Source organism: Gavia stellata, chromosome 4 (genome assembly GCF_030936135.1).
Source record: "Gavia stellata isolate bGavSte3 chromosome 4, bGavSte3.hap2, whole genome shotgun sequence".
NCBI lineage: Eukaryota > Metazoa > Chordata > Aves > Gaviiformes > Gaviidae > Gavia > Gavia stellata.
Window position 1 is genome coordinate 282,982 of NC_082597.1, and position 21,316 is coordinate 304,297.

General features: G+C 52.6%; 1 protein-coding gene across 1 annotated transcript; it reads left to right on the plus strand.

The window, feature by feature from the left end:
* The first annotated feature begins 615 nt into the window (after nt 1-615).
* LOC104251724 (hematopoietic lineage cell-specific protein) lies at nt 616-19,548 on the plus strand. The gene is made up of 15 exons (XM_059816175.1): nt 616-647; nt 2,877-2,960; nt 4,865-4,938; nt 5,927-6,056; nt 7,288-7,398; nt 8,086-8,140; nt 10,266-10,376; nt 10,896-11,006; nt 11,658-11,713; nt 14,586-14,655; nt 14,899-15,035; nt 15,733-15,843; nt 16,343-16,652; nt 17,431-17,502; nt 17,864-19,548. Exons 2-15 carry the CDS (start codon nt 2,877-2,879, stop codon nt 17,995-17,997), a joined length of 1,566 nt encoding a protein of 521 aa, XP_059672158.1. The 5' UTR covers nt 616-647; the 3' UTR covers nt 17,998-19,548.
* Nucleotides 19,549-21,316: the final 1,768 nt, after the last annotated feature.

Consider the following 21,316-nt stretch of genomic DNA (forward strand, 5'->3'; position numbering starts at 1 on the left):
GTAAGTGCTTAGGACTATTTAACTGCGTGCTTGCCATCTTCCTAGTTCAAGCTATTTATTCCACCCCCCCCACCCCCACCCCCCCGGTCCTGGAAGAGCTTTCATGTATGTATGTGCATATATATGTGTGTGACTATGTATGTGTGTGTTTATATATCTTTTTAATTGTGCTGTAAAGTACTGAGTCAAATTTCATAACAAGTTCTGTAAGCAACAGCTTGCTTGCTTTGGATCTCATTGTAATCGTCAAGCCGAGGGGCTTCAGTCTTCTAACTTTTTTCTACTTTCAAGGCAGAATGATTTTTTGGAAGCGATGAAAATGGAGATCACCATCTGGTTTTGCACACTGCGAAATGTACTTGTGCCCCATCAAGCGCTACTCATGGAGTCAGCAATTTGTGTCCTGGGTATGCGCCTTGTCAGTGCCCCAGAGCACAGGCAGCGTGCAAGGGAACTGCAGCAGCGCGCGAGGGCAGGTTTTGGTACTCATGACTTGAGCAGAGCTGGGGGCTGGGACGCAGGAAGTGAAGATAGCTGAAGTTAAAGCAGGAACTCGGAGCACACAGCAGTCCGAAAACTGTTGCTAGCAACAGGTGCCTGAGCAAAAAGCAGCAAGTTTGCCAGCAGGAGCTGGTGAGCCTTACAAGGTAAGAAAGCTGAGTGGGTTTTGAGAGTGGAGAGTGAGCAACAACAAAAAAATGCAGGGTGTTGGGGGGCAAAGAGGACTCCTTCCTGACCCAGCACGTGTGAGTTGATTGTGCTCGGCATGTGCTTCTCAGTCTGTTCTTCGGTCATCGCTGTTGCTCTTGTGCTCGAGGCTCTAAAGAACCACGTTTCCAAATTAACCAGCATGACTGTGCTAAGTGTGGTAGCCCTCTATTTGTGCTGTAGTGGATGCTTTCAAGTGGAAAAATGGGACAAACTGAAGGGTAGAGATGCTACTCTGGCTGATATTCCTCATGATAGAGGGTGCCTGGAGCCTGGTGGTGCGATTAGTCCGTGGTTTGTCACGGTTCCCAAGGTGCATGGCGGGTGGCTTTGGAGAGTGGGTGGTCGAGAACCATTTGCAGCAGGATTTAAAACCCTGAACCACCTGCATGTGAGCTAGCTGCTCAAATCAGCCGCCCTGTTGAACAGCCTGTGCTAGCTGGTTATTGCTGCTGTTTCATCGTTAACAAAAATGAGCCACAAACTTCAAAAACCTTTGGAGTGAGCGATGCTAATAAATTAAGGAGGGGAAAAGGAGATGAAAGGTGTTGTTAGAACGTGCTGTGTTGTCCACAGGAGCCTTCCTGCTTCCCCTGCCTCTATCTGCCATTAGCTATATTCAGTTTGTGGTAAGATTACTGTCCGTGCATACAAGCATATCGGAGTATGTCACAGACCTGCTCTTCACAGTAAATCTGCCTTGGTCCTCCACCCTCTCCCTTAGCTAACTATCTGGCTTCTGTTTAACAAAAGAAAGACTCATCCCTGCTGTGCTCCTTTAGTTTCTGTTGTCTTTGCTCCCTGATCTTACAGTGCTGAGTCTCTCGACAATTGGTAAGGGTGGCTTGAAACTGAACTGAACAGTGCACTGTACTGAACGGAGCGGGACGGTTATTCACTTAACAGCTTTTTGTGTTGTACAATCAATTACTTGTTCCGCACAAACATTTTGCTTGCACAGAAAGCAACTGTCCTAGGCACTTGGGGCCAGCCTGCAGGCTACTGTATGGTTGTGGGACTGAGGGGTTAGTGCTGTTCAGAAGCACGTAGCAAAAGTGTGCTGTTAAATGAGGATCCATCACAGCGCAGTTCTCTTCCCTCCTGTTGGCTTGGTCGCAGGTTTATGTGGTGTTTGCAGCGATGTGAAACAGGGTTCGGCAGCCCAGTCTTTGCTGCACATCCTGTCCAGTCTTTCTCTCTGCCCCAGGGAAAAGCTGCTTTGGGCAACAGTCAGAACATCTTGGGGCTCCTCGACAGCCCAGGCAGTAATAGGTGGTGGGATGTGAGAGCTCTGCTGAGAATGACTGCTGGGTTGTGTAGGGGCAGGCAAGCCATGTAATCTTTCTTCTGTCTCCCATTCTGTAGAAACTGTGTTGTTTGGGAGGGGCTTTTTCATCATCTTTTTTCACGGTCACCTTGAAGTGCAGGCGTTTTAGCTTTCACATTACTTGTATTTGACTTCCTCTTCCTGGGCCTCTCACTTCCTCCAGGCCTCTTTGGGCCGCCTGTACCAGCCGCACCACCGCAGCTTCAGCCTTTTCAGCCCTGCACACGCAATGATTTTAGCCCCGTTTCCTGTTTTTACCGTACGACAGACATAAACGCCACACAGCGTACTGCACCAGCACTGTCAGCCCAGCGTACAGCTTTTCCCTGAGCCTTCTCCAGCACACTAGGCAGTGATTAAAAGGTTGGAAAACAGACGAGAGACTTGAGGAGTCCCACCTCAGGTAAATAAGCACTGTGTCATGGTGGCAGAGCAAGCCGTGGTCTCTGGTGGTGCGCCATGGCTGTGCTTAACAGAAGGGAGGTTAAAACAGGGAACAGTCTCCCACAGCACAGAAAATGAATGTTTGGAAAAGCAGAGTCTGGTAGTTGGATGCCAGCGCTAATTTACGTTACAATAAGGTGTGCGTTTTAACTGGAATCAGTGCGCGTGAAGACTGCGGTTTGCACTTAAAATCCCTGTGACTTTTGCTGAAAGAGGTGCTGGGGCTCAAGAGTAGCTATTTCGGGGTGCCCGGTGCTGTATGAGGGACAGTGAGATCCGCAAGGGTCCCTTCCAGCCCGAGCTGTGCCCTGGCTGCTGTGGTCTGACGTGCCCATGGCCGTGGGCCAGCAGAGCTCACGGGCTGGGCTCTGGGTGATACCGTGTCCTCTTCGTGCAGATGTGGAAAGCAGCCGTGGGACATGACGTGTCAGTGAAGGTTGAGGCTCAGGGAGACGACTGGGACACTGACCCTGATTTCGTGGTGAGTGCTCGTGTGGTAATCCATAATGCTGGTGGTGGTGTGAAGGGTTCGCTGGCCCTAGGCACGTGCTGGTCAGCTGGGCCGGGGCTCGGCACGGCATGCAGCACCGCTGGCTGGGCAGGATCAGCCAAATCCCACCAACCCCTCACAGGCACTGCCCAGCCATCTGTCTAAGCTGTTTCTGACCCAAATCTACGTTTAGTCTCCCGAACCTTCTACATCAGTCTACCCCACATCTGACGACAAGTAGCATCACTTAAGGAGTGTAAAATATTTAGTTTCTTTTAAACCTGCTCCCTGGTAACTTCATGGAGTCCTCCCCACAAGAGAGGAACAAGAAAGAAATTGCAATAGCGAAGACTTACATTTTCTCTTTCCCACGCTATTTGTAATTGTAGAGGATTCCAGCATTGCCCTCATTTGTCTTCCTTCTAGATGGAAGAATCCTATTCTATTTACGGTCACCTTGTGCAGATGCAGCTCCATGCCCCTAAATAGCCTTGTTTTCTATGCAGTCCAATTCTCTAGGTGAGATGGTGAGAGAATACAAGGGCTCAGCTGTGGGAAGCCCATGTACTCATACAGCCATTTTAATTCTCTATTTGATTCTCTATTCCTTTCCTAGCAAGGCGCACACACTTTGGCCAATTCTGTATTTTCTGCTCTTCTACATAATTGCACATAATTCCGTATTTCCTACTCCTTCCTGAACGGTGAATGTATTGGAGCCATCGCTGTGCAGATAGGACTTTTTTTTTCCATACGCTTTACTTTTGTACTTACTAACACTAACCTTAATTTACAATTTTATCCCCCACCGATTTGGCATCACAAGATTTTTCTGCACTGCTTTGTCTCCTGTATTTGGTTAACCTAAACAGTCCTTTACTGTCTGAAGACACTGACATCTTATTCTTCATGCCCGTTTTCTAAACCTCGTAGGAGCACATGGCACAGCAAGAGTCCTGCTCCTCCTGGCGTCAAGGAGCGCCAGCCACGCGTTAGAGCCACAGGTCTCTCTGAGCTCTGTTGAGATTTTGGTTTCCTGTCCGAGAGAGTTTCTAGATGGACAGTCTCTCCTGTTACAGGAGTCCTGCAGATTTGAGGTTCAGTCTTGCCTAGTTATTTCCAATAAGAAATTCTAGTTTGGGACAGAAAAGCAAGTCCCCTCCTCCGAGTTCCAAATTATTCATGTTCAAAAAAAATTCTGTGCTGTCAAAATTGTTTTGTCGTTTTTACTTCATTTCTTCTATCTGTGGAAGCATTTAAAATAGGCCTGAACAGAGTCAAGACTTTGTATTGTTTTATTCTATTTTGTATATACGTATTTTTAGCTCTGCCCTGCACGAGGAGGGAGTTTATCGAGGCTTCAACTCACCAAACACGCGTTCAGGCCTTCCAAGGAGAAGGCACAAGCGCTGCCACAACGCAGCCGAGGCAGCACAGCGGCCTCGAGCCGAGCGCCCGCTCCGCCTTCCCCCGGGTCTCCTCACCGGGGAACGCCCCAGCGCGTCCCGCTGCTCGCCGCTCCCGGGGGAAGAGGGGCGCGGCTTCCCGCAGCCCCGCGCCCTGTCCCCGCGGCCGTCCCGGGCCGCGGACCCGCCGCCGCCGGGCGCCCGCCCTGCGGGACGCCGGTGGCCGGCGGGGACGGGGCGCCCGGGACCCCCGGCCGTCCCCCGCCCGCCGCCCCCTTCCCGTCCGTGCCCGGGCGCCGGCCTCGTCTCCTCGCCCGCCGCGGGCCGGGTCGCCCGGGCTCGCTCGGGGCCAGGCGCCGCCGGGCAGAGCTGCTCCGAGCGCCGTCCCGCGGGAGGGCGGCGGGGGGGGGGGGGGCCGCGGGGCAGGGCCGCGTTCCTCCGGGGCGGGCGGGCCCCGCCGGCCGCTGACGGCTGCGGTTCGCTCCGCAGAACGACATCTCCGAGAAGGAGCAGCGCTGGGGAGCCAAAACCATCGAGGGCTCCGGACGCGCCGAGCACATCGAGTGAGTCCAGTCCGGCCCGGCGGGGCGCGGGGGGCGGCGGGCGGGCGGGCGGGGCCCAGCCCCCGGCGGCTGCGGCTCCGAGGGGCGCCCGGCTCCGGGCCCTGCGGGCGCGCCGCTACCGCCGCGAGGGGAAGCGGCAGCGCCGGCCGAAAGCAGCCAAATAAGGGCTGGTGCGCGGCGGGGCCGCGGCGGGGGCGGAGCGGCGCGGGGGGGCCGCGCCCGGGGTCCCGCGCTGCCCGGCGGGGCGGTGCGGCTGGGGCCGGGCGGGCTCCGCGGGCTGCCCGGGGCCGCGCGTCTGGGCCCCTCTCCGGGGCTCCTTGGGGGTGCCCCTCCGGCCCCAGAGGGCGGCGGGGGAGCGCAGCCGCGGGCGAGGGGTGCTGGGGGGCGGCGCTGCCCCCCCCGGGCTGCGGCCTGCCCGCCTGGGCTCTGCCGGCTGCGGCCAGGCGCTCGGCTCGAGGTGCTGGTCGTGCACCGCAGGCGAGGTTCCCAGGCCGCCTGTGATGCCGCGGGGGGGTTAGCTTCCAAGTTGGACTTTTCAGGTTTGCAGAGGGCGGCTGTCCCTGGGGCAAAGCCTTCCTGCTCCTTCCCTGTCCGCAGCCCACCCTATCCAGCAGCTCCCGTGGGACGTCCCAGTACTGCCCTGCAGTGTGGCTAGCGCAGCACACAGAAACGGGAAACCGTGGGCTCCTGTTGAAGACAGTGTGTAGCCCTGAATGGGGGCTGCAGGGTGGGGGCTGGATGCACCCGCTGAGCTCTGGATCCTTCGCCAGCACCCAGGGTAGCAGCATCTGCTACAGTGCAGCGGCTGCACGTGTGTGCCTACTACCCAGAGGGGCCCCGCGTGGGCACACGGTGGCAGCGGGCAGTGGGTTTATGTCCTGCTCTGTGCTGGGCTCTGGCGGGTACAGCGGCACAGGGATACTCCAGCTGGCTGCATGCGTCTGCACGATCCCACAGTGACTTGCCCTGACTCTCTCTGTCTCGCCAGCATCCATCAGCTGAGGAACAAGGTGTCAGAGGAGCATGAGGTCATCAAGAAGAAGGAGCTGGAGACTGGCCCCAAGGCCTCCTATGGCTATGGGGGCAAATTCGGAACAGAGAGGGACCGAATGGATAAGGTAACAGTTGTAGAGGGCTTCCTTGGGCCCCGGTAGCAAAGTCCTTTTCTCATAAAGGAAAGAGCATCCCAGTTTTCTGGCCTGATCCTGAAGGGAGAGAATAGAGAGCTGGCATGGCTGCTCAGATTCACACATGTCTAGCTAGCCCATGATGTGTCTCCAGGATCTGTTTGAACCCACTTGTATAATTTGCCTCTACAACTTCCTTGCAACACTCCGCTTAGCTGTGAAGAAGGACTTTCTGTGGCTGCTGCATAACAATTAAATTAGGTGCCTCCCTACTTGTGCTTGGAGAACTAAGGAACAATAATTCCCTCCTCACATTCTCCATTACAGACCTCTGTCATATCTCCCCAGGATGAAGCCCTAGTTCATATTCTCTGTTCTCACATCAGATCTGTTTTATGTTCTGATAATCATCATCACGCTTCTTCCTGTACCTTTCAGCATTTAATACATCTTTTTTTTTTCAGAAGTGAGATGGTAAGTTTGCAGTAGTGTTCAATATATGGGGTCACTGTGGGTGTGCGCGATACCAGGATGGCAGGGTGAGAAACAGACGTTTCCAGAAGGCCAAAATGGAGCAGCCATGTTCAGACCCTTCTGCCGGCGCAGAGTGAGGATGGTTTTTTTGAGCAGCTCCTCGGCCTTCATCCAGTCTTAGCAGGCTGTTGCAAGCATTCAGCATCTGGCCCTTCTCCTGAGGAGTGTGTGCAATTCCTGGCCATGCCACCTCATGCAGGGAGCAGCGGGACCCTGGCCTGGGCTGTGGTAGGCATAAAGGGTGGTCCCAGCCAGGTCTGCTGACCCTCAGTCTCAGACACAGAAAATAGGGAGCAGGTGCCAGACCTGCTCCTGTGGGTTTTCAGTCGTGCATGCCTATCCGCACTTTTCTCCTCAGTTTCCCTGTGTAGTTATCCACCACTCTACTTCACTGGCATTTGGGTGCAGCAGGTATTCAGCACCCCACGGTTTGCATGATGAGCTGGCAGCGGGGCCGGTTGCGTGGGATGGCAGCCCTTGAAGCTGCATCATAGGTCTCAGAGCAGAGCTGGTACTGACAAAGGCTGTGCCGAAGGCATCGCCACCACCAGCACGGTCGGTTTGGACCTGTCGCCTCGTGGCTGCAAGCATCTCAGCAGCAGGGCAGAGCAACTGTGTGGTGCTTGTGTCTCTGTCCACCCTACCAGTCTGACCTTGGGTGCTCATGTCATGCTGTCTCTCTTCTCAGTGCGCAGTGGGCCACGAGTACATTGCTGATGTTGGGAAGCACTCCTCGCAGACGGATGCAGCCCAGGGCTTTGGAGGGAAGTACGGAGTCCAGCGGGACCGAGCTGACAAGGTGTGTTGGACAGGGCAGCTGAAATAGGTACTTGCGGCCTGTGGTCGGTGCTGCCCCTAAAACACTGTGCTACATTTAGGATTGTGGCTGCAGTTTTCAAAGTGCTGGTGGGTGCAGGTCTAGGCATGCCATGCACCACGGTCTCCACTGAAGCATGCAGCTCACCTCCTGTGTGCAGGACAATGACTGATGACAAATTGCAGGGCACTCGAGAAGATTAACTCTCTGGTGTGCCTTAACGTGCTTGCACTCTCCTATGCAGGCAGCACTGTTTGGCTTGGGGGCCATAGTGTTTTGCGTCTCCAAACCCCCGAGCTGTGCCATGCACAGTGACTGGCCGTGGCAGGGCTGGATGGGGACAGCAGGATGCCGTCCCTCCCGTGCACATCCTGGTGTCAGATGCTGCCCAGCCGCCTTGCCTGCTGACAGGGTCTGGGGTCAGCATTGTGGCCCTCTTACCTGGAGTGCACGGGCTCTTGCGAGGGCCTGTTCCTGGGCGTGCTGCCGCATGGGCAGCAGGGGTGGTGTGAGAGGCTGAGGAGGTCTGCAGCAGCCGAGGGGTGGCCAGGCGCCTGCAGCTTGCAGCGCAAGACAGGGAGGAGGGTCCCAGCCCGGCCCCTGGAGGAGCGTGGGTGAGACCCAGCTTGGCCCTCAGGTCGGCTGACATTCCTCCCCTTCTTCTTCCAGTCAGCACTGGGCTTTGAATACAAGGGTGAGGTGGAGAAACACTCGTCCCAGAAAGGCAAGTCCATGGGCACATGTGGCCCCTTGACACTTTGCCCAGCTTCTTTTCCGCTCCCGATATCCTGTGCTGTCTGCTGTGGCACAGTCTCCTTTGTTATCCCCCTCCTGTCACTTGGTTCAGATGCCTGTTCCCAGTCAGTCACCCTTGCAGCCCCATCCCCTGCTGCCCTGTCACCACCCTTCTGTTGTACATTCCGCTTGTCTCTGTGTTTTGCTTTGACGGGAACCACATCATGGCTGAGCAAAGACACCCCACACACACCCCCCAATGGATGGCTGATGCTCCCTTTCCTCTAAAAGTCCTTCTGAGCAACTGCTCCCGAGGGAACCCAAGCACTGTAGGATGTGAGAAGTGATTTCTGAAAAAGAGGCATATAAGAAAAGGCACAACAATGGATATGGAAACAACAGCCTCTACAGCACTCAAACTTTTGCAGAATTCTGGAGCTGATTCAGCCAAACTTTGACATGTACATACAAGCAGCTATATTAATTAAGAACGTTGCAAGAACTGAAACTAAAGATATTTTAAATATTCTGCAGCTGAGAGAAGATGAGAAGGCAAGGTCTGTTACTGTTTAAGATAAATGTGAGGAATACTGCATTACCAAGAAAAGAAGAACTGAATCATGTTCGTTTCAGAAGAAACTATAAAAGAAGGAAGATGTTTTGAGGCATTCTTGGTTGATCTTAAATTAATGAATCACATACTGTTGTGCTACATTAACATGTTCCTGTATAAGAGATTGTATACTAGATTGTAGACATAGAAATTCATCAGGCTGTCGAAAACCACAGAAATGGCTCAGGACAAAATGAAAATGTTAGAAATAGGGTAAGGTGTTTGGATTGTTTTTCATAAAAAATGTGTCCATAATGGAAACTCCAGCGTCAAGGCAACAGTGATAAAATCTGTGTTTGCTGAAAACAGCATGCTAAAAAGTCCATTTCATAATGGCCTAATGGGTAAATAATAGTTTAATCGAGATAAGTTTAAGCAATTTCTAGGACTTACAGATTCATCCTTAAGTGACTGAGCTTCTATGAAACAGAGAGCCATTCCTGAATACAAAATGTTTTCATGCGTATTTCTCTAGAGCACAGTCTTCATGGATTGATAAGGCTGAATTTGCTGGAGAAGCCCCAACTCATTCCTGTGAAATGCAGACCTGTAAGAATACGGTCAGGGAACAAAGAGAGGCAACTGTGATTTACTCTTTCTGAAGGGTAGGATTTGGAAACAGAGCTGGCAGACCAGGTCTCTGAAAGCAACGTGTCTCTATACAGCCAGCAGCTAGGATAGAGGCTGAAATTTCTTAGGACATCAGCCAATAATAAGAAGGTAGTCCTTAGAGACTAACTGAACACGGTTAAGTAGTTAATACATTACTAGTTGAGAAGATGGAAAAAGGGGAGGCGTAAGGAAGACGTGCTATGCCTCAACCACAATGGTCGAGCGTGCCAGAGACAGTCTGGGGGGGAGAGCTGGAGCATGTCTCCAGAAATGTGGGTTTCAGCCTCTGCTGCAGCAGCCAGTCAGTGGGTTCCTTGTAGAAGCTGAGATTCCGTTATAGCAAATGTAAGCCGTACAACAAACGTTTGCCATTTCTTCTGTACTTTCAAGGGCTCAATATACTTATTCACAGACCTTTTCAGAGGCTGGCAGACCACAGGTTGAAATCCTTGCTCTGGAGATGTGTGAGTGGCTGGATGCCCAGGCTGTCAGTGCCCAAGTCTTGCCTTGGCTTTGTGTCCTTGAGTGGCTGAGCTCCCACTGCCTCCCCAGCTGCCTTTGGCATGTCGCTTTTCTTCCTTGCCCTCCCGGCCTGCTGTGTCTCCTGCTGCCCATGGCCCTCAAGCTCTCTTGCTGCCATGACCCACACTTGCCCTGTGCACCCATTCCCATGGGCTCTCATCCTCAATGGTCCTCATGATGAGCTCTGCCGTGCACTCTGTCCCCTCCGAACCCCTTGCATTTTTTAGTGTTTTCCATCATCCCTGCTGCTCTTCCTCCTCTCTGGTGCTCCTCCCCGGTGCTCCTCCCCAGTGCTGCTCTCCATCTTTACCCCCTCCCCTCACCAGCCCCATGCTCGGGGCAGCATTTCACTCCATGCACCACTCAGATTACTCCAAGGGCTTTGGTGGCCGTTACGGTGTGGAGAGGGACAAGGTGGACAAAGCAGCAGTGGGATTTGACTACAAGAGCCAGGCAGAGAAGCACGACTCTCAGAAAGGTGAGCTGGGGGAGCCCAATGCAGCAGGCACTGTCAGGACTGGAGCTTGAGACTGTGCCCACTGGGGCTGTGGGGCACTGTGCTTGGTTTTTGCAACCTGCTGCATAAATGGTGGAAAAGCTATGGGGAGCTGTCAGGTGCCCGCTGCTTGCAGCAAGGGAATGGGACACGTGAGGAAAGCCATTGCACGACTGCTGGAAAAAGTTCAGGCTAAATGAAGAGCAGCAGCAGATTTCTAAGGGCACAGGGATCTCCTGGGCAGTATGTCACCAAAGGGAGGGTGCAGGGGAAGCCCAGGCAGGTGCTAATAGCAGGTGACATGTCCCAGGGAGGAGGGAGGGCTGTTGCTGCAGCCACCACTGGGGAAATCTGGCCTTGCTCCATGTCTTTCTCTAAGTCCTGGGCAGGGAAAACTATTGCCCCTGTGAGAACAGCCTGAGCTCACAGTGCTGCCACCTTTCTCTTTCCCTCCCTTGTCTGTTCTTTTCCATGCCATGATCTGGATCCCTGTGGCTGAAGACTATTCTGTGGGCTTTGGTGGGAAATTCGGGGTCCAGAGGGATCGTCAGGACAAGAGTGCCCTTGGCTGGGACCATCAGGAGGAAGTGCAACCCCATGCATCCCAAACAGGTAGGGCTATGCTGCCAGAGACAGCAGCACAATTTCCTTGGAGCACACACAGACCTAGAGCTAGTGGTCCATACTTGACAGAGCTCCAGCTGCTGAAAACCGAATGTGCACAGGGCGTTGTGGAGCAACTGGGACATTGTGAACCCCCAAAGCACAAGGGTAAACTCTGCCAGAGTAGGTGCGTGCTTGGATCAGTGGGGGACATTGAATGCAAGTCCCTGAATCGGACTTCCCAGGCTATACTGTGCTTTCTCTGTGAGGTACATTCCTGATCATAAGCTCATTCAAAAGGTGAGTGCATGGGAATGAGGCAAAGCATGTTCCAGGAGTGGCTTGACTACTCTATGTTTAACTTCAATGAACAAGGCCACATTGCACTCAAATGGCATGACTGGTTTTTCACCCCAGTGCCTTGGAAGCAGATTTGCCAGCGTACAGCACTGGACACCTGTGCACTTCGCTGAAAGGAATGAAGGATTAGTCTTAAAAGCTACTGTCGAGAGCATTTTGCATGTATGATCTCTATTTAGTGTGATAAGATGTGATAAGATGCAGACAAAGCTAACTCGTTTCACTGGTCACAGCATACTGAAGTTGGAGGTGCACGCAGAATATAAAGTATTATGAAATAGCCTCATTTTTTCCATACAGACTATGCCAAGGGGTTTGGAGGCCGTTACGGGGTCCAGAAGGACAGAGTAGACAAGGTAAGACTGCATGCTGCAGCCTGCAATTGCTTCCTGCTAATCATTGCTCTTTTCACTGCTGCGAGAGAAGAGATTTCCCAGGTGGAGATGAGGTCCCACTGCTCAGCGCACAGCTATTGCAAGGGTGAGGGAGCTGGCCCAGTGTAAATAACAGAGGGTGCAGAGGAATGCAGCCTGGGGAGACCATAATGCAAGGAAGAAAAAGGTTTTTCCATTCTCAGCTGCTTTTGAATCGTCCCACTCTTGGACTGAACAGTCATACACCTGCTTTGTCTTGGGGCAGGATTTAATAGCAGAGCCAGTGAAGAGCTTTCTAAGGGCATCAGACTGTGCCCTCCTGGCTATCTAGTACCGTTTGAGATACCGGGAGTGTTCTGGCTGGCCGCTTGCCGCCACTTCTACAGGCCCTGTGTGTGCCAGTACAGTCAGGATGAGCAGTGATAGCTCCTTGGAGATGAAATTGTGTGAGAGTGCAGCCTTGTGAGAAGTCTGAGAGGCCACAGGCTATTGCAGCATGCAGGAACTGTCTCTTACACAGGAGAGGTGCTGGATCAGACTGAAGGGCCATCTGGTGTCATGTCCCCAGCACTGACTGGTAGGTGATGATGGTGCAGAGAGCAGTATGCATACAGCTGTCACACCCACACGTAAACTAGGCTTCCCAGAAGCTGGCTTGAATCTTTGGTCCCTCAAGTAGCCAACTTGCAGACCTCCCCGGTCTATCCAGTATCGGACGCAGATCTGTGGCCTCTCCGGTATCTGGCTCCTTATCCTCTTACACTACTCAGCAGCTGGCATGGCTTTGTGTATGAGTGACTGGCCCCATGTCACCCCCCCTCATGGTGCTGTCTGTAACTCATCAGCTGCTTCTCTGTTGTTTGTTACCTTCTGCAGGGTTTTCTGTCCTGTCCAGGAGTTTCTTATGGTCTGTTCAGTTAGCTAAATCTCAGGCCAGAGCCTAGTCATCAGTCTGCAAGCCTTAACAAAACCCAGCAGGGGTGGGACTGGCAGGGACCAACCTTGCATGGGAAGAGGTCATCCAGTTTGATGGTTCATTTTCTGTCTGGGCGGAAACCAGGCAAATTCTCATCTGCAGTCAAAATGCAGACTGTCTCAGGCACTTGAATTAACACTGTGCTTTGGCAGGCTACCCTGCAAGCTTGTTCAGGAAAGGGGGTCTTGCCGGTGGATGATGATCTGCATGGGTGGGGATGACCTACAAGATGAGACTCCGGGATGGTGGTGGGGCTTTGGGGTGTTTGGAGGAGGAAGCGAGGGTACCTTCCGTGAACCATACTTTTTCTGTTGTTGGGCACAGCGCTAGTGGCACAGTGTTGTGCCTGATACAGTACCAACATCGCCATACTCCGGAGCTGGAGGAAGCAGATGAGGACCTTTCTGCAGTGCCCTGAGCCAAGGGAGGACATAAACACATACCTGTAACAACTAAGCATGTTCCTTTCCGTGCTGCATGTGTAGGCTGGGCCAGTAGCAGAGCGGGAATGGCATCCTGCCCACGGAAGAGATTAGCATGGTCTATGAATTTAACAACAGCAAATGGAAGTGCATTGTCAAAAGGCAAGGCATCATGTACGTGGCAGAAAAACGCATGCAAAATCAGATGAGCACTTGGGCAAAAGTCAGGGCTGAGTTATTTCAGCAGCAGGATGCAGAGGGGGGATAAGCAGTTCTTGATCAGCTCAAAGTGGAACATGAATTTGTGCATTTTGAGAATATTGAAGAATAATCAAAGATAGTAAAAATAAGGATATTTGGGCAAGTACCTACGTTCTTGATTGCCTGGTTTTCAGGCACTGGAGTAGTGCTGAATTCATGCTCCAGAGTAGAGCATAATATACCACCAGGCAATCTTAACTCCCCTTTGATAAAGTTTTGAACACTAAGCATAGGATTCAGCTCTCACACTAAGGCTGTTAAATTTAAGTGCTGTCATGTAAACAACATGCCCAAGTCTGCTGTGGTCTGTGTAAACCTGGTTCTGAGCCTGCAGTGCTGTTTGTCTGCTCAGGGGTGTTTTCTTTAAGCAGAGCGGAGCTGCCCTCTGGGCTCCGCTGACTGGAGCAGGAACTGACACCTGCAGGTAGAGCCCCAAATGTAGATATATTAGTGTGAAAGCTGGATCCTACCTGCAGTTTCCATTTTGTATGAAATAGTTTTCTCGTGAAGATAGGTAAACCCCCTCTATCTCACTTTCTTTTTGCTGCAAACACCCCATCAACACTATTACTAGTTTAGCCGTCTCTTCATACCTAATAAAGCCAGCGATATCTCAGATGTTCACGCACGTTTTCACTTTGATGTTTTCCAGCCTGTGCCACTGTATACACGTACTGCAGGCAACGACCTGCTGAAGGGATGCACTTTTTTCACGGTCAGGCAGCCACAGCTGTGCGTCCAATAGGGAAGTGCTTCCCTGCCTCATATGACTGGGAGTGCAGGGGATGGATGCATCGGGTCCCTGGACCTCAGGAAGTGGTAGACTGCCAGGCATTTGCTCAGCCCCTTGCCGCGTTTCAGTGAGCACTTCTGCCTTGAATGCCCAGCCTTGCTGTCCTGTGCAGCAGTCGTCTTGCCACTGCGCAGCCTCCTCCGCTTGGCTCCACGTAGCCTTTTCAGCCCTTGGAGCACTAGTCTTCTAACAGGACCAGCCCTTGCCTTCGGCTGGAGGGCAGCAGGCACTCCCACAGTGCAGGGAGGCGTCAGGAGATGCCACAGGGCTGTGGCAGTTGTACAGATGAGGGCAGACACAGCTGGGAGCAAAGCTTGCAGTCACCAGTAGCCAAACCCAGCAGGGGATCTCAGCAGTGGCCTTGCCTAACAAGCTGGACCCTTCATTCACTTCCTCTTGCAGAGTGCTGCTGGATTTAATGAGATGGCAGCTCCCACCTGCTCCTACGAGAAAACAAGACCACTGGAGGCAGGTGAGACAACTGAGTACCAGCCCCGGGTTTGGTGGGAGGCTGTGGGCCTCGTGGTCCCGCTGTGGCAGCACGCTGGCAGGCATGTGCTGTGGTGGGATGTGGATTTAACCTGTGTTGAGGGGCAGGAGAAGGTGGCTGAACCGCAGGTTTCTCTGGGAGAGGCAGAGGTCTGGGTTTCGTCTGGATGCTTTGGGTGGTGGAAGGGAGCCACTGAGCAGGCTTGATCAGCTGTCTGCTCCACAGGAGCTTCCAGCGGCACCAGCAGCCTGCGGTCACGGTTTGAAAACTTGGCTAAGTCAGCAGAGGAGGAGAGCAGAAGGCAGGCAGAGGAGGACCGGGTGAGGCGGCAGGCTCGGGAGTGCCAGGCGGCTCGGCGGAAGGTGAGCCATGGCCATCTAGCCATGCCCTCCAAGGCTTGCGAAGCAGACTTTTCCTCAGGGCCATGCAGCTCCATGTCCTTCTACCTGATCTCTTTACAGTAACTTCTTGCCTAAACCGCTTCCCTGCACTGCAGCTCCAACTGCCAGGGACTGCTGTTGAACTTCACAGCTGTCACTGGATTTTCCCTTTCGGCACACAGATCAGGACGTGCCTGCGCCCAGCCATGAGCCCCTGTGCTTTGGCCTAGGCTCCTTCTTGCCTCTAGTGCCTGGCAAACGCAGTGCAATCACACCTCCCCAGTACTGCCATCCCAGCAGTCTGCATTCAGGGTTTTCCAAACTGGAGATTGCACCCAAACCCTCACGTTTACAAGACCTCCTTCTACATCGTGCTGTTTCTGACTTCAATGTGCAGATAAGGTTTCACCAATAAAGCACTCCCTGATACACTCCCTCCTGGAGGCAACTTTCTGCAGACCCCGTAGTCGTTACAGGCCTGCTAGTGTCCAGTCCCTAGGGCAGGTTTATGGGAGCTGGAACAGATTCCAGCTGGAGGAAAACTGGGAGTTGCTTTGTGAGCTGGAACAGATTTCAGCTGGAGGAAAATATTTTCTGAGTCGCACTGTTGGGAATGGGAATGGACATTGCTCTGGACCTCATTTGAAGGGATTGAGGGGATCTGATGACTTTTCTCCAGCAGGAAATCCCACAGAGAGAGAAGGACCACACAGAGGCATCCCCTGCCACCGTGCCAGCAAGGGTGCCCGGGAGTGCTGACCAAGACAGGGCTGTGTCACGAGGAGTACAGGTGCCAAGGCGGGCTGGGGAGAGCCAGTAAGGGGAGCGGGGGGACCGCACCTGAGAGGGGGCTGTGCTTTATGGGCAGCGCTGCAGGAAGAAGTGGGGTGCAGCCACAGCGTGGGAGAGGCTTTGGAAGGAGTGAGGGGGGAAACATTGGGATGGTGATGGGACATGGCTGCATAGCACCTTACACCATGAGATGGGCTCTGGGAGTGGGTCCGTGCAGTGGCAATACAGTGAGCTGTAGCTAAGCATGTAAGAGAGGTTCAAATACATGAGCCATGAGGGTCTTCACAGCAATCCCAGGTGCCAGTTCAGCACAGGCCTAATGGTTGAGCTGTTTCCCTGTAGTGCAGAGGATGATGTTCCATTTGTGTCATGGTAGCACTAGAGGCATCTGCAGTGGAGCGGGGTCCCTTGTGTTGGGTGCTGTGCAGTCATGGGAGAGCTGCCTGCAGTGGATGCTTTGCAGGTGACTTCCCTGTCACTTTCTCACTTCATGGCAGGAGGCAAAAAGGGAGGATGAGGAAACACCACCCACTTTGCCACCAAGGCCAGCAGATCTGGGCCAAGAGCTGTGCAAGATCCCCAGCCAGGATCAGCCCATCTACAGTGAAAGTTTGGATGTCAGTGGAGACTATGAGGAGCTGCCAGAGCCCTCTGACTACTGTGACAGTACCAATGGAGGTGCTGACTATGAGGAGCTGCCAGCACCCTTGGGAAAGCCGGATGCCATCTACGACCATGGAGGAGATGGAGGTGAGGACTATGAGGAGATCCTTCCTGAGGAGCCCAGCCAGAGCCAGCCCCACCTGGGTGAGTACTGATGGAAGAGCCCGTGTCTCGGGGAGCTTATATCTGTCTGCTCGCCTCACTGGATATATGGGACAGACTCCAGAGAGAATTTGTATCCTGAAGTCTACTGTGGTCAGGGTAGCAGCCCATGATGATGGAGACCTGGTCGTCTCCCAGTCCCTTGCCTGGCTCCAAGGTGTGAGATCAGCTGCATGGGATGCTGGGCCAAGCAGCAAGTATCTCTGCTGGAGCAGGACTCAGGCAGGAGGACCAGAGGGCTGCCGTGGGCTCTGAAGAAACTGGACCTGGACTGATGCTCTTGGTGCACTGTTTCCTGGCAAGTGACTGCCAGTGCTGCACTGAGGCCCGGGGGTGCCTTCTTAATTCAGCCTGTCACTCAGACGGCTGGTGCTCATGAGACCTGATCTATTGATGTCTCCTGGGTGTGAGGAGTGCAGGGTAGTCTTCCTCCAAGCACATCAGCAAACTGCGGCATGGGCTGCTGTTGATGTTTTTGTTGCAGCTTCGCTGGTAATGGAGGTGGTAAGTGGAGAGGCTGGAGTTATGTCCAGCCAGTTACTTTTCCTGGGAGAGGAACATGAAGCATCAGGACCCCACCTCTTTCCTTGCAGAGGGGAGGGAAGTCATACCTTGCTTTGAGCCACGGTACACCTCTCCCTGTTGATGGGGTTTGGATCTGGTTCACCCCAAGGCTGACAGCTGGGTGGAGGGTGGCACTGACCGGAGCTATATGGCTGCTGTCAGCCTCTTTCTCATCTGCCCGTCCTGTCTTCTGCAGGGGAAATGGACAATGTTTATGAGGTGGAGAGCCCTGGGACCTGCGCAGTGGCTCTCTACGATTACCAAGGAGGTGGGTCTGCCATCCAGGCTGTGGGGAGAGGCGCTGGAAGCGGGGTGGTGCGACAGGGGGGTGGTGGCTTACACCATCTGCAGTGGTGAAAAGATTTCGACTGGTGGTTTAAATTTCTTCCTCTTGGAAAGCAGAATGAGACCTGACTTGGGAACACAGAAGCTTCATCTTTCATTTGTGAAGTCTTGCTCCTTCTCTGCTTTATCTGTGCTGTTTGATGGGGGTTGGATGAGATGGACTCTGAGGGTTATCAGAATGCTTGTTCTGTATTCTCCTCCTGGGGTGGGAGACGGGATGTAAACCCAGTTCCCTCTGGGGTTATCTTTGCATTGTGACTATCTTTTCTGAACAATTTTTGCAGATGGAGATGATGAGATTTCTTTTGATCCTGACGACACAATCACACACATCGAGATGGTAGATGAAGGCTGGTGGCGGGGGCAGTGCCGGGGCAAAGTAGGCCTCTTTCCAGCAAATTATGTGAAGCTTCTGTAGTGAAACCAGCATTGTCCAGGCTGCTTCCTTCCAAAGTTTTGCCTCTGTCTGCTTCAGCCGTTTACATGTTACTAGCTTAATGTGGCTCAGCCTGGTGCGTCTACATGCAAGAAGCACCAAGAAGCAAACTGGCGGTGTCTGAGGGCATGTTTTGGCCTGTGCCCAAGAGGACGATGGTTTCCATCCACTTCCAGATGGGAAAGGTGGGATGGTTTAAGAGCATGTGAGCACGATATAAGACGTCTTTTCTACCCAGACTGTCCCACATGTCAGCCAGCAAACTTGCAGAAGTGTGTCCATTACTGTTCCCAACAGGGCAATTCACAGAAAAGAAACACCAACTCTAATCCCGTCACGGCAGAAGGGACATGAGCTACGGGACCTTTTTAAGTTGCTGTGGCCCTGGATTTCGTCCTACCCAGAGGTCAAGGAAAAGAGCACTGTGAAGGCCAAACTTGCCTTTGTTCCCCAGAAGGGTTTCCACTTGCCGGATGAGCCATGTTTGCAGCACAGAGTAGAGAAACATGAACCTGGTCTATCTGGCAGATTTCAGGGCTGGGGCCTGGGAATATTTGACCATCACAGTGAACACTGCTGACTTTTCCTGCATACAGACCCAAGCTTGGCTGTAGCGAGCTGTTCCATTAAACAAGAGAAGTGTGTGCTGGCTCAATGAAAATGTAGGATGATCTTGCTAAGGTAGAAGAGTACTCTCTTGGTTTTCCTCTGTGTACTAAGAATGCTCTTGGGAGATGTGTCATTTCTGGGGTAAACCTTGGAAGTGTAAAAATTAGATTATTTTCTGAGAAAAATTATTCAGGAAAATCTGTCTCGGAGCAAGAGAAAAATGCTAAAAGGCTTCACTTAACAAAGAGGCTGTTAATAACTGTCTTGGTCCTCATCCAGGCAGCCCATCAGAGGAATGTTCTGCTAGGGAAATCCTTTCAATCTAGCAAATGAATCAGAGTAAGTGCTGCTTGATACAGTCAGTAGAATATTTTTAAGAGACCTCCATTTTTCCTGTTAACTGCTCTGACAGTATCAATAAGCATACACATGCAGGTGGGGCAGGAAGAGCAGTCCCACAGCTTGTCTCTAGCCTAAGGGCTCCAGCGTGCTTTGCAGTCAATGCTAAAGGTAGGTTCCCCCACCCAGTATTTGGCTCAGCCCGTTCGTTCTCTGCTGTTGGGTGGTGTGAGTCCCTGTGCTGAAGTCAGGCCTCCCCAGTGTGGCAGTAAAATAGTTAACGCCTCGTAGGCCTTTGCAGGACTCACTAGCTAAGAAATATTTGCAGGTAACGGTCTCACCGGTCTCACCAGTTTAATTAACAAAGGAGTGAATTATTTGTTAAAGGGTGTGCTGGCTAGAGCCTCCTTATCTGAAGAATGCTGTTGTAATTTACAATATCCTGCTTACCTGACACAGTTTGGTGAAGAATGAGTTGCATAAGCTAAAGGAATATAAACTCTGTAACTGCCCCCATTTGGGCAAAGTTCATATCAGCAGTGTCTGTCACTCTGCTGCGCTGTGCTGTCCCTCACAGCGGTAATAATAAACTGCTTCTGTTCTGGCCTGACTAAAATTGCGTCCCAGTTATTCCGTGACAGCACATGTGCCCTGTGTCTGTTGTAGGCTCTGAAGCCCTCCCTTGAACCAGTATATTTCAGGCTAGATGCTCAACATGCCACTGTAGGAGTTGGTGGTTGTTCCTTTGTGGTATGCAGGTACCACCCCAGTAGGAATGGATCAGGGACACGCTGCGCGAGCGCAGCCCAGTGCAGTGCCAGCCGCCAACAGCAGCGATGCAGGGGGTCCCACTGTGACACCTTGGAGTTCAGTGCAGCTCACAGGTTGGTTCTGGACCATCCTGCACTTGAAGAAGACTGTGCTACCTGGAAGGTAGTGCAGCATCCCTGCTCAGTGGTTGATACTGAGAAAATCCACAATTTGTGTCAGTCAGTCATGGGAAAGACACATTGTGATTCTGGTTAGAAACTGTCAATTTTAAGGTAAATTTTCTGGAGGTTTTTGGTTTGGGTTTTTGGTTGGTTGCTTGGGTTTGGGTTTGGGTTTTTTTGTTTGTTTTGTTGTTTGGGTTTTTTTTCTCTGAAATAACTTTCCCAATATTTTTTCCTCATGCAGTTCACCCTTTATTTCCCAATGTTCCTCTCCAGGGGGGCTCTCCAGAATGGGCCTGCTCATTGTGGCAGACTCTCTTACGTGTCCTAGTGAGACTCTGAACTGGGGTGTTTCAAAAATTTTTTACAATCAAGAAGGGTGTATAGCAAGTAGAGCTGGCTGAGAGGCTTGCAACCTGTTTGGGTAGGAGCAACAGACCATTCCAACACATGGGTTACAGAAACATTTTTTCCCCGAAGAATAAAATTAGTGTGTGTTGTGCACTAAGAAGAACTGGAAAACTGCTCCCAACAAGTGGTATGCCTCATAGGCCCATTTTTTGACTCTCCAGTAGGTTTCTTTGGGAACAGACTGGATTTTGCTCGGTATCTCTTGGTAACTGAGCTATGGATGAGTACGTTTTGGCCCCTTCCAGCCAACGTGCCCCTTTGTGGCACAGCGGCAGAAACACTGCTGTGGCTGCAGGCGTGCACCTGCATAGAATCATAGAATCATTTAGGTTGGAAAAGCCCTGTCAGATCATCAAGTCCAACAGTAAACCTAACGCTACCAAGTCCACCGCTAGACCATGTCCCTAAGCGCCTCATCCACATGTCTTTTAAATACTTCCAGGGATGGGGACTCAACCACCTCCCTGGGCAGCCTCTTCCAGTGTCTGACAACCCGTTCGGTGAAGAAATTTTTCCTAATACCCAAGCTAAACCTCCCCTGATGCAACTCGAGGCCATTTCTTCTTGTCCTGTCACTTGTCACTTGGGAGAAGAGACCAACACCCACCTCACCACAACCCCCTTTCAGGTAGTTGTAGAGAGCGATGAGGTCTCCCCTCAGCCTCCTCTTCTCCACACTGAACAACCCCAGCTCCCTCAGCCGCTCCTCATCAGACTTGTGCTCCAGACCCCTCACCAGCTTCGTCGCCCTTCTCTGGACACGCTCCAGCACCTCAATGTCCTTCTTGGAGTGAGGGGCCCAAAACTGAACACAGCATTCGAGGTGCGGCCTCGCCAGCGCCGAGTACAGGGGCACGATCCCCTCCATACTCCTGCTGGGCACAGTTTCTGATACAGGCCAGGATGCCGTTGGCCTTCTTGGCCACCTGGGCACACTGCATGCACAGCCTGTGCCAGCTTCCCTCCCCACGCAGACCTTTGCACTGGTGGCTGGATGCTCCTGGCTGCTG

Coding starts and splice junctions, on each gene's coding strand:
- LOC104251724 (XM_059816175.1), top strand. CDS start 2,877: ATGTGGAAAGCAGCCGTGGGACATGACGTGTCAGTGAAGGTTGAGGCT. Junction 4,939..5,926: donor GGACGCGCCGAGCACATCGA/GTGAGTCCAGTC, acceptor CTGTCTCGCCAG/CATCCATCAGCTGAGGAACA. Junction 7,399..8,085: donor AGCGGGACCGAGCTGACAAG/GTGTGTTGGACA, acceptor TTCTTCTTCCAG/TCAGCACTGGGCTTTGAATA.